The following is a 13738-nucleotide window of genomic DNA, read 5'->3' on the forward strand; positions in this document are numbered from 1 at the left end:
CATCTATAGCAGGCGATTAAGTTGGAACATACTTTTTGTGTCCAACTGTATACAACTGCATGTCAACTACCAACTCCCAAGGGCCCAAAAGCACTACTTGTTTCACTTGGTGGGCCGCTATTTGGGCCTCACGTAGCCCAAGCTATATTAACTTCTCTATTTTCTAACTGGGTGGAACAGGCCCAATTAAAAGCTCTTACATCCATCTGTTCATAGGCTATTTTTGAGCTCAAATAAAAATAATAATAAATGTATTTAATTTTTAAAAAAAATCTAAAAAGCATCCTTTAATTGTTAGTAAATAAGATTCTGATTTTTTTTTTTTTAATTATCTTTTTTGGCCCCTTACACGAGTATATAAACCTAACTTCCAAGTCCACAAATCATAGGTATGAATGTATTCAATACAGGGTAGATAATAATAATCACACATGACAAGTCAAAGTAGTGATTTTTTTCTTAAAATTTATATCTTTGACAAAGAAAAAACTCACAACCATGATAAAACTTAAATCTGAAGCACATGTTCAATATTGTTTTGCTAGTATAAATAGAAAGACACATAGAAAGAAAGAAAGAAAGAAAGAAAACCATGGCTGATGGCTTGGCTTACACCTCAAATAAATGACTCTGTGGGGGCATGCACCGGCAAACCTCTCCTACCTCTCCTTTTTTTTAGTGTTTTCATATGAAAAGTCTACTCTCTAAAGACTATTGCATCGTAAAACAATGGTGTGATTAGTTAGAGTCAGAGGGAGAGATTTGTATGAAATGATGCAAAGCGTGAGATCATTTTAAATGTAAAGTTTCATAAAGTACAGAAAGAATAGGATGGTCGGTGGATGCAGAGAAAATAAATTGTGGTATTGTCGGATGAATTATGAACCATCAAATGTTTTGTGTATTCTTTTTTATGTATAATTATTTGAGATTTTTTTTTTTTTAATGTTGGATATATAAAATCACGTCAACTACGCGCGTTTATAGATTTCAAAACTACTAACGTTGATCATGACCGTTGGACTAGATAGTGTGATTGTGTTTATATAAGGGTGTGTTATTTACTTGCGTTTCTCAATTTCAAATTTATAGGCCTTGATTGTGATCATTGGAATGAATATTGTGATTGTGCTTATGCTTAAAGAAAAGTGAGATGCACAATATGTTAATTTGAATACAATATTTTGATATGAACCATTATGATTGTAATAATAACTGAATCAATCACGGCCATTGCACTCGATTTCTATTAGATTTATAGTAACTTTGATTAAAAAAAAATCAAAACACACTCAACTACTCATTTATGAACCAAATAAACCCCCATTTGCACTATTGATGCTATATTTATCAACCAATTTTTTCCTTCTCTTGTTTATTCTCGCTTATATGTCAAAAAAATTAATTTTGTTGACTAGCAGAAATTTTACTTATTTTAGATGATATAAGAATAATTTTTTAAATTCAAATTTATCATGCGTGTTAAGTTAATTTTGATCATCTTTTATTATTTTAGAAAATATTCTAAAAAGTCTTTTTTTATTTATAGATTTTGATTTTTTTTTTATAAATATTATTAGTATTCGGTAATACTAATAATAGATTTCAATTTATCATGTATGATAATTAAGGACTTTCGGTAATAGTAAGTAAACATTAAATAAAGTTGTTTGTTTGGTAATTCATTTTCGTCAAGTTAAAGGAAAAAAATTTTGATCCAATTTAAATTTTATTTAAAATATATGAACTTGGTTAATCAGTTAAATAATTCCTTCTTACAAAAAAAGCAAAGTCTTTTTGCAAAGGCTTCAAAAGAAGTTACTTTAACTTCAAACCTATATCAAGTATTATAATATTTAGGCTAATTAGTGTAGTATAAAAGGCTAATAGCATCTTTTGGTTGGGTCGGTAACTCTAATCATTATTTAATTTGACAACATGTTCACATGTATTTTTAAGTTCTAAGATTTTTATTTTAAAATCTGCCAATGAGTTTGTAGTTTATTTTATTATTCTTGGCATGTTATATATACCTGCTGAACCAAGTTAAAAACTTTTAATATACATATATATATATATATATCCACTAGGTTAGTTCAATGATTGTTACAAACCATTGTATGAGTAAGGCACAAAGTCAAATTCTTGTGCTGAAGTAATGTAAAAGTATTGTTTATATGTTGTTTTATACTAAAATATAATTGTTTGTCGGGTTCAAATCGGTCCCATGTGAGAGATAGTATATTCTTTTTTTTTAAGATTGCATGGTAAAAAGGTTTTTATTTCAAGTTACCTATAATGCACTTCATGAGGTTATTAAATCACAGTAACTACTAACTAGTGCACATTTGTATATGCTTGTCCTTTAACAACGCTTATTTTTTTGGTAAATATATATATAACCCAGCATTAATATTAATTTAATTAATCAATATAAAATTATCATATTTTTCCTTTCTTATAATTTGTCTTTATGCTTATTTTTTAATCTATATTTTTAAAACATTCAAAGTGATTTATATGTTTTCAAATTATTCAATAAGATGATAAATTCATAACTCGGAACATGAGATTATTTTCTTATTTCGCAAATTCATAATATATATATATATATATTTAAAAAATTAAAACAAAATAGTAAATGTGGTGTAATATAAGTTTTATCACATATTCTTCCATAATATTGATGAGACGATAGTTTCCAACAAAATTATATTGCATTAATATTTTTCAACAAAATTTAAAATAAAGTGAGTAAATTTTATTTTATTTTTTCTTTTCATGGGTTCAAATCCCTTCTCCGACAGTACTATTTACTATACTGTTCACCCAGGATTTTATCTGGGTTCTAGTACTGTTTGGTACCTTTTATATTCATATAAAAAGGGGGCTTGTCGTCTATTATTAAAAAAAAAAAATATTAATTTTTTTAAAGATAAAATGAATAAATCACTCATCCAACCAATTATAAATTATCGTTATTCTAATGTGCAAATAATAATAGTATATTTTTTTATGTATCGACCGACAATAATAATGAATATTTTGAAAATAAAAAATAAAATCAATATTTTAAATATATATGGACAAAATTAAGTATCATTTTAAGCACCAAAAGTACGCTTAAGCCTGTATCAACAGACGATACAAAGTTTATTTTATAGAAAGAAGAAGAAGGAAGTGACGAATATATGAATAGATAAATTAAAGGAAAAAAAAAGTGGGATGGTTTATTTAAAATATAACAAATGATAAAGAAAAAGGGAGAGATATTAATTTAATGAATCATTGGGGTTCATTGGAAGATGGTGACCTTGAAAACAACAAAATATCTCTGGTTGGTTATTGTTGCTATGCGCTTAAAATATTATTTAGGTGGTAAGATAAGTAAAATAATGGTTCTAGTGTGACGCGGAAGAGAACCTTATTTTTATTTTTATTATTTTTTATTTTTTAAATGAAAACTATGTGCTTCCTTATTTCATGCACACATGGTTTACAAAGAAACCAATTCAGTAATTACAAGGGCTCTCATTTTCTTATATATTTAATACAAAATGTCAAATTTGTTGTCATCGTAGAAAATAATATAATAAGATAATAATTTACACTTAACATTTACTTTAAAATTTATATTTGGGAATATGAAGATAAATGTGAATCTATTATTAAGGGGAAATATTATAAAAAAATTAGACAACATTTTTTAAGAAAATAATTATTTATAATAATTTCTTGGTTTATTAACTCTGGGTACATTATATAAAGTGTTTATGTTTTACTAAGGATGTGGATTTGAATCTCAACTCAGTAAAATAATGGCAAAACTATGTTGAGAGATTAATTAACTCCACATTTGTGCATTTTTCTGATATGGTTTGTTCATAATTTGGAAAAAAAAAAAACAATTGTCATATTTTGTAAAATGACATTTAAAATAATATATTATAAAAATGATTTTTACCATTAACATGTATTCATAATGGTATTTTTGTCTATAATTGATGTAAAAATGATTTATTTAGATTTTTTAAAAAAGATAAAACTTACATTTCACTTTGATATTTAGCAGGCTAAAGATAAAATCACTGCATTATATAGTTCAACTATTCTCTGAATTAAACCTTGCACAAAAAATAACTCTCTTCTATAAAATATATATATTCATATATAACAATTTACCAATCTCTAAACTTAACTTAGTCTATGCTCAATTATTTTTTTAATATTTTCAAACAACAGTATGTCCCATTCCTTTCACCCTGCCCAAGAGAATACAAAAACAATAACAACACTGGTAGTGTTTGTTTAAAGGGATTTGGAGTTACATGTAACTCCAAATCCCTTACCTTTTTAAAATCCGGTGTTTGTTTTGATGTATTTCATTTTTCATGTGCTTTTGAAATCCCATCATTGAGGGATTTTGGTTTACAGTCAAAATGACCGTAAAACCAAATCCCGGGAGTTCAAAACTAGTATATATGCATATGTATATATACATATATATATATACAGAAATCTATACATATACATATATACACATATACATATACACATACATATATATACATAAATATATACATATACACATACACATATATACACCTATACATATATGTATACACATACATATACATATATATATACATAAATCTATACATATACACATACACATATATGTATGCACATACATATACATACATATATTTATATATACATACATGTATGTATATACATTCCCTAAATATACCTATATATAGTATGTTTACATATATAAATACACACACATACGTATATATATAAATATATGTATGTATGTATACACAAATATATACATATACATATACATATACTACATATATATATATACTCATATACATATATGTATATATATGCATATACGCAGACATATCCATACACTTATACACATGTTTTCCAATTCCAGATTTACAAATCCTTCCAAACAAAGATAAAATCTTATAATACAGAATTTGAGCAGTTACAACTAAACACAAGATGTTGACTCGACTCAGTATTGAAAGTCATATTTTCGCTACATATGTAGCTTCGAAATCACCGCATTTAGAATTACATCCAACCAAACGCTACCTAATACTACCCCATAATGAAACAAGAAGAAGACAAACAAAAGCCACACCCAATCATCAAACTCCCTCATGCCATTAGTCCTTCACCTCTTCTTCTTCTTCTTCTTCTTCTTCTTCTTCACTGAATTTCATATATATATATATATATAATCTCATTTAATTTTAAGTACATCCACTTATCATATATAAATATAATTACTATATATCCCTGCAATGAATCAACTTCAAGGACACATGCTTTCCTGTTTGCATGCACAACAATAATGATTCAAGGTTTTCTGTTTTTATTCATAGACATACATGCATCTATGCCGACACAATGCATCTTTGAAGTTTTTATTTCTTTATTATTATTTTTTTTCTTTTCATTATAATTAATTATCTTATTAATAAAAAAACTCTTTGTTGTTTGTTGTAATTTTTATTTGTGGAGTGGGTTAGCACCTCTTTCTTAAGGTATATGGTCAGAGAGGAGAAGGAGAGAAGCATGGGTTGTTAGATCTTGACCATATGCATGAATTTTTTTATTTTAAATATATATTTATTTATTTAATTTTGTATGGGATTCATGGCTTCTATGGACCTTCCATGTAGTCCAAGGCCATTAAAATTAATATAATATGATATGCTAATCTTGTGTTGGCCACTCATGCAGTAGCTAGGCTTCTCATGGAGGAATTGATATTTGTCACCTTTGTTTTGTTTTGGGTCTTTCATGGTAAAAGTTTGGTTCTTTTATTTTTGTGAAAATAAAAATAAAAATAAAAATAAAAATAAAATAAAAACAATTTTTTTTTAAATACATGTTGTTTAGACGACAAACAATATATTGATATAAAACGCAGGGTATGATGAGAATATTTTACAACGGTATAGAATAAAGAATAAGAGAATGATTAGGTTAAGAAAAAAATATTATCAAAAATATTTTTGAGCTATCTAAACTGTCTTGATCATTTATTTGACTTTCAAAATATTTAATTTATTTGTATATATTATGTGTATTTTTTCAAATAAGTTGACTTGATATCAGATTAACAAAAACAGTAAAGCTATCGAGGACACCTCTTGATATATATATATATATATATATATATGAGAAGCAAATTATAATTTTTCGGTGCTTTTAAGTGTATGTTAAGAATTTAAAGTTATAAAACGTTTGTTTCCCCATTTTAATAATGTATAATTATATATTATATTAAATTGGTCAAAGGTATATAAGTAATTTTATTAATTTAAGGGCTGCATATATATATATATATATATATAAAACCCATCATGAAGAATACTCAAGGTCATCCATGAGTCTATATATATATTATATGTACATATAACATAGAACTTTTGCTTTAAAATAAAGCAATTTGCCAATAATATAAGCCTATAAATCAAAGTAATTCAACTAGCAATTTCAAACAGTATTTTAGATAGATTTCTAGAGGTATGCTATGCATGATGCTTAAGCATCTAACAATTAAATAAATATATATATATATATATATATATGAATGGTTTTACATTGACTACCAAAAATAACACCATCTAGATGGTCTCTTTTATAGTTTTCCAGGTTTGGTATGTTAAATTTAAATAAAATATAATCCCAAGTTCAATAAGGTTTAATGAGACACATATAACTAACAAAGTTTGGTTTCCTTCACTTCCAAAGATGCAAATGTTTGCATATATAATGATATATCCCAAACATGTTTTTATTGTTAAATGCCCAATAATTAAGTGATTAACAAATTATTAACAAACATAAATTAAAACTAGGATCTCAAATTATTAGGAGAAAATTAACAACCTAACATGTTTTTTTTTTAAAGTAAATCATAGTTTTAATTAATTTGATTGATAAAATGATTAAATGAGAACATACATGCAACTATTAAAGTAATCATCAAGTTGCATCGAAGACTTTAATTTAAAGTTAATATTTCAAGTTTGAAAATATAGCCATGAACAAGTACAATAATTTGATAGGGTTGGTGAACTTTGATAGGGTTTGTTAGGGTTTAAGGAAAACCCTAATTCAAACACACCCTTCACTAAATGGGACCTTAGGAGGAAAAAAACACACCAAACTATGATGAAATTGACCATGTTGTGATGTTGGTCCAAAGTGGCCAAAATTACAATGCTCTAGATCTATGCCTTGTTTAATATTTCATGCACTGAAAAAGAGAAAGAGTGGGAAATAAAAGAAATATACAGCTAATTAGGGCCAACATGAAATGAATGTATAACAAGATTCGGGTTATATATATATATATATATATATCGGTTTTATGGGACCTTAAATCAGCATCTAGCACTCTCTCCTTCCACCAATTCCTCTCTTTTTCATGTGATTTCGCTTACTAAAATTAAATTCCCACCGGTTCTCTATTTACTCTATTTTTTATTTTTATTTTTTTAAATTTGCGGACATTTACAAACATCAATAGATGACGTCTCCATTTTATAGATATATATATATATATATACATTGCATGTAATTTTCAAATGAAGGATGTTAATATTTTGAAGTTGCCAATAACGCCTTAACTTATTGACAACATTGTTTCTTACACACGAAAAAAAAAACCTTCAAATTCCCGTTGTGTAGGGTGAAGGAGCATGAAATAATTTGCGCATACCCATCATTTGCACACCATATTAAAAAAATTAAAATTAAAATTTTTAATTTAGAAAAATCAAGATAATGCATTTTTATTTATATTTTATTTATTCATTTTATTGATATCATAAAGTTTAGATGCTGCTTATGAATCGCATCGAATAAAGAATTATTTAAAAATAAAAAAAAAAAGCTTGAAAGTTCCTAATGTCTTTGCAACTTGATGATCAAATCCAGGACCATCTTCAAGTATCTATCAGCTTTGCATGAAGGCAATTTCAAAGAAAATTTGTACAATTTTTTTAATTAATTATGCATGCAAGGGTGGTTTTTTTTAAACATATGTGCAAATAACTCATTGACTTTTCATAATTGTATATAATTTTTTTATCAGAAATATACACAACATACAAAATTTGAACATGCTCTTTAATAACTGCAGACTTAAAAAAAATTAATAAGATTTTTTAATATGAACATGCCCATCAACAGTAAACATTAAAAAGCTTCCAATAACTGCAGACTTTTTTTAAAATTTTAACTCTCCTGATTTGACTCCAATGATTGAACTGATTAATAATATGCAAAGAACCCTTTAATCCACCTTGAACTAAACCAATGATGAAGAATACAATATATCATTTCCTTTTGCAACAGTATAATTAAATCCACAGGATTGAACTTAAACAAATGCAAACAAGTGAAAGAGAGATTGGTGGAAGGCACCTCCTCCATCTCTAACTCCAATCAAATCAATATTTATAAATATAAATAATTATTTAAAAAAATATATTTAACCTCTCCTGCCATGTGACTGTCAACAGCAATCCAGAGGCACTGTTGTTCATACAATAATCTTAACAACACTAATCATGCCTTTAACTTTCAACAAAACTATTAGTTTTATTTCATTCCTATATATATATATATATATATATTATATATTAACTATGCTTTGCAAATGCTTTACAAAATGAAAGTTTTAATCTTTATCTCTTTTTAACTACCTTTACACCACTGCAAAGGTTCAAAAGCAAATGGGAAAGAGAGGAGGATAAGAGGAGAGAAGAGGAACTCCACTCTCTCTCTCTTTCTCTCTCTTTCTCTTGCTCTTGTTTCTCTTTCTTAAAAACTCTCTTACTTTGTGTTCTCTTGCTCTTGTTTCTCTTTCTTAAAAACTCTCTTACTTTGTGTTCAGATTCATATATAAATCACCAAAAAGGTCAACATGTACTTCTCCTCTTCTTATTCTTCGCTTTTCTCTACTAAAGCTCTCATCTTGTTGCTTGGTTCTAGTGAAAGTTGGTTTCTTGGAGAGGTTTGAGAGCTTGGCAATGGAAAAGGAGAGGTTTTTCAGCTCGGCGGCGATGAACTGGCAGAGGAGTGAAGCGATGGCGGCGGTGGAGATGAATTGTGGCGGTGGGGAGGAATTGCCGGCGTTTCTGAACATCAATTGGGATCAATCCGTGGAGCAGAGTGCAACGGCGCAGTTGGAGTCGGCGTTGAGCTCGATTGTCTCATCGCCGTCGTCGTCGCACCCTCCGCCGGTGGCCGCGGAGAGCGTCGTGATCCGCGAGCTCATCGGGAGGCTTGGGAGTATCTGCAACTCCGGCGAGATCTCGCCGCCGTCTCATCTCAATACAAGTAATTGCAGCCACACTCCGTTGAGTTCCCCTCCAAAGCTCAACCTCTCGATGGCGGAGGGCAGGGGAGGAGTGCCGATACCCGGGAACTTGTTCCCTCCGGCGAACTTCCCGCCGTTCGCCGCCGACCCGGGTTTCGCCGAGAGGGCAGCGAGGTACTCGTGCTTCAGCGGGAGGAACTATGCCACGCTCCCTGGAAGCCAATTTGGGATCCCGGAGACCGGGAAGCTGTCTAGGGTTCCCAGCAGCCAATCACTGAAGGTTGATGTGTCGCCACTGGAGGTGGAGCCGAGGTCGAAGCTCACCGGAAGGGTTTCAGGGCCTCCGACGCCGATGGAGACGGAGCTCAAGAGCTCCCAAGAGGCATCGTCGGTCTCCGGCGAGAGTAATTCAAGGAAAAGGAAAGCAGCGTCCAAAGGCAAAGGAAAGGAGACTCCTTTATCCTCCAAGGTAGTTAACTAAAGGTTGAACCTTTTTGGTGTTGTTTTTTCCTTTGAATTAATCAATGAATTCTCTGAATTATGATGAGAAAAGGCTGAGAATTTGTTGGTCTTTAGGTGGCTGAGGAGGAAGATGGGAGTGCAAAGAGATGTAAACTGGGAGAGATCAATAGATCAGCTGAAAAGGATGGAGATGTTCAGCTGAAAACTGAACAGAATGATACAACAAGTAATGGTAATGATAATGGTGATCAGAAACAAGGCAAGGAGAGCAATGCCAAGCCACCGGAACCTCCAAAAGACTATATCCATGTTCGGGCCAGACGTGGACAAGCCACTGATAGCCATAGCCTTGCTGAAAGGGTGAGAAACAGAGCTCAAATTGTTCTCAAGTCCTTGAACTGTTTCTGAATTTTGCCCGTATGGTATGATTTTATCAGGTTAGAAGAGAGAAGATCAGTGAAAGGATGAAGTTCTTGCAGGATTTGGTGCCTGGATGCAATAAGGTAGGTAGTTTTTGTGATAAATTTGTCATTCTTGATGTTCAAGGTGTTGAATTTTGGTTGACGAATTTTGGAATTCAGGTTACCGGGAAAGCAGTAATGCTTGATGAAATCATAAACTATGTTCAGTCACTGCAACGACAAGTTGAGGTTAGATTCACAGAAAGATGAAAACTTCGACAGAGTTCTGAATTTTTAGCAAAACTAAGTTCTGTTCTTCATGTGTTTGCTTGCAGTTTCTTTCAATGAAATTAGCAACTGTGAATCCTCGTCTTGATTTCAATGATGTGAGTTCCCTGAATTCTCTCCAAGCTCTGCAATTGTTTCAATTGTGTATGTATTGAATTGGATTCTTCTTGGAAATTCAGATGCATCAAAACCGAGGTCCTTTGCAGCATTCTTTTTATCCAATTGAGAGTGTTCCGGGGGCCTTCTCGTATGCTTACCAGCCTCAACAGGAAGCTCCTCTTCAGAGTGTTGTTACCAATAATGCTCTTGAAACTCATTGCTCCATGAATCCTTTGGATTCCGGCCTTCGTCGAAGTCTCAGCATGCAGCCACCACCCTCTGACGGTTTTGCAGATGCTGCTTCCCAGGTAATTAACAATTATTTGATGGTAATTGAATTATAATGAATTAATCAATACTGATCAAGAAAGTGGCATGTTTTTCAGCTTTGCAATTTCTGGGAGGATGATCTCCAGAGTGTTGTTCAGATGGGATTTGGACAGAATCAAGAGGATGCATTCTCTTCTCAGAACTTCCATGGTTTGTTGAATTGAAGAAAACTAAATAAATAAAGAACACATTGTGAATCTAATTTCTGATGAAACAGGACTAATTGTATGCATCTGATGCAGGATCTCTGGCCACATCTCACATGAAAATTGAGCTCTGATAATTAGAACACTGATCAGAGCATGAGAAGCAGACCTTTGTACATACCGAAACATCGGTTCGAAGAAATTTTTTTTCCCATTTCTCTTTTTAATTTTCCTCCTAGAAACACTTAAAATTCTTTTGAGAAATTCTCTCAACTATCATTGTACAATCCTGCTCGACTAATTGCGTCCAGTGGTGCTACTGACACCATATGTAAGATGCTGTAACATGTTGTGAGTGAAGAGAGAAGAGAATGTAACTTTGTATTTTTATCAGCAGAATCCTTGTTGTGAATTCATCCTTTCCGTTTGTTTCAGAAACGTTAAAAGTTATAATTCTTTGAATGTATGCTGGAAGTTGCAAGGAAAATTCATCACCAATTGATGCCAAAATGGATGAAAAGAATAGCATCGAAACTGACATGGTTGGCATTTTTTTAAGGCCAATTGGAATCCAATCTGGTGAAACTTTACAGTTCAGTTGATGAATACCATGAATAATGCCACTGAGTGAGTCCAGAAGAGATAGATTCCATCCAGCAGAGAGCATCTCCAGTTTCCATTCATCTTTCTGTCACCAATCATCAATGCCTCTTATTTTATAATTACTTCAATTGTAATCAAGAGCTTGGAATTTACATCTCATTGTTTTTCTGACAAGAAATTCTTGTCTGATTCCTCTCTGAAATTTCTTCAATGTTAGGAGAGTTGTTATTGTTGCTGCAGTGAAGTATCATTAGCCTCACCAACCATTCATGATCACACTGCTAAATAAGTATCCAATGCTTTCCAACTCTGATGCCTTATCTAATCAAGATCTTGAGTGAGTGATCAATCACTGTCCTAACTTCTAACTTTATTAAATTTGGATGCATTACTACTATTCACTAAACAAGACTCACAAACCTTTACCCATCTATCTGAACGCATACATTGAAGGAATTCAATGCCTGAATTATCGGAATATCACTTTAGATCTCTGCTTTTTCTTTTTGGTCTTTGGTTTTAACTTTTTTCCAAATGAGAATTCAGAAAACAACAGATTAAGATTATAATAAAAAACAATCAAATGTCAAGTGATCAATCAAAGAATTGAGAAAACAAGTAGGATGGTGTAGGGATTCATGCCAGTACTTCTCAGAGATGGTTGAAGGTTGCATTCATGGCAGGGAGGACAGGGCCCCTAAACAAATGTTAAGTGGTCTCACCAAGATTGTAGAGTCTAACAGAGTTTTGAGTCCTTTTTGTTAGAGTGAAGGACTGACTAGTCAACATAGATGCAGGTGAACTGTCTGCATTAAGGTTCCCTATCAGTAGGAGATGTGGGTCATTTGATTTGATCCAATCCTTTTGGGTTCTACCCCAAATTGCGGGCTTGGCCCGGCCCCTTCAACCTCAAGCCTGGCGCTTTCATGTTTAATTTGGAATCAGGCTGGTGGTTCTATATTTGGTTGATACTTGGTTTCCTTTTGTAATATATATTTTTAAATTTATTATTATGTGTTATTTACATTAGTTTTTTTTTTATAATTTTTATTATAAATTTAATGTTTTGTTCTCTGTTTTTATTATTTTAGTTGTTATTGTATATTATTGATGATTATTTATCACCCCAGTATAGTTTGGTATAAATTAGATCAAAAAGCTATTGAGCTTTATTCTATATTTAATTAATATTTAATAAAAAAACCCACTCTTATAATAGAAGAGTAGTAATTTATTTATTTTGTTCATAAGTGATCGAGGATATGACTCGATTTTAATATAATGGTTAAGAGTATATAGTTTGTTCATATTTATTAAAAAATAAATTAATAAACAACTCATAAATTCATATCATTCGAGTAAGCCACATCAAATACTTAAGACACAAGTTTATTTTAATTGTTTCTACTTATTTAAATTATATTTTTTTATTTATATATAAATATTCATCTCATTAACATTAAGCCCGGTTTTTTTTTAATATATATATATATACCCAACTCGGGCCCTACTAGAATTAGAGTACGGACATGCAAATGAGCCCCATTTAGAGGCTTCAAAACAAAGAAAGGGATTCGAAAACAAAATGAGATCACTGTAGATATTGTTAGGACCATTGCATGTACCAGTGGACCATGCATTCTACCAAGTGCTAGACAACTGCTTTAAACCCAGCGACATGAGAAATAAATATATATATATATATATATATCTAATAAATATGGATAAAATACATGTCGAAGACATGCGCACGTCTTCTATTCTAAATATATCACATGTTTTACTCAATGCTAATAAATTATGAATGCAATTGATAAAATGGACATTTTACTATGTGTCTATTATTTATGGCCTTCTAAAATTCACTTCCAATTTGTTGAGTTTTTTTTCTTTTTTGATCATTGGATTTAATTGTATTTATTAGTGCAACCGCACTATAATTGGCATGATTTGACACCAAGTTAAGATGACGTGGTAACTTATGTGATGTATCATAATTAATGACATGATAAAGCATGGTGGCATGGTAAGAAGTCTTGGTTTAGAAACAA

General features: G+C 30.9%; 1 protein-coding gene across 2 annotated transcripts; it reads left to right on the plus strand.

Moving 5' to 3' along the window:
* The first annotated feature begins 8712 nt into the window (after positions 1 to 8712).
* LOC120261693 (transcription factor bHLH62-like) lies at positions 8713 to 11518 on the plus strand. Of its 2 annotated transcripts, XM_039269675.1 has the most exons (9): positions 8713 to 8956; positions 9031 to 9827; positions 9935 to 10180; positions 10258 to 10323; positions 10402 to 10470; positions 10557 to 10607; positions 10689 to 10916; positions 10995 to 11088; positions 11181 to 11518. In XM_039269675.1, the coding sequence occupies exons 2-9, from the start codon at positions 9069 to 9071 to the stop codon at positions 11216 to 11218; spliced, it is 1551 nt and encodes a 516-aa protein (XP_039125609.1). In that variant the 5' UTR covers positions 8713 to 8956; positions 9031 to 9068; the 3' UTR covers positions 11219 to 11518. The 2 variants fall into 2 exon arrangements, with proteins under 2 accessions (XP_039125609.1, XP_039125608.1); XM_039269674.1 differs by having other exon boundaries at positions 8713 to 9827.
* The last annotated feature ends 2220 nt before the right edge of the window (positions 11519 to 13738 follow it).

The sequence above is a fragment of the Dioscorea cayenensis genome, chromosome 5, assembly GCF_009730915.1.
Source record: "Dioscorea cayenensis subsp. rotundata cultivar TDr96_F1 chromosome 5, TDr96_F1_v2_PseudoChromosome.rev07_lg8_w22 25.fasta, whole genome shotgun sequence".
In the NCBI taxonomy this organism is placed as follows: domain Eukaryota; kingdom Viridiplantae; phylum Streptophyta; class Magnoliopsida; order Dioscoreales; family Dioscoreaceae; genus Dioscorea; species Dioscorea cayenensis.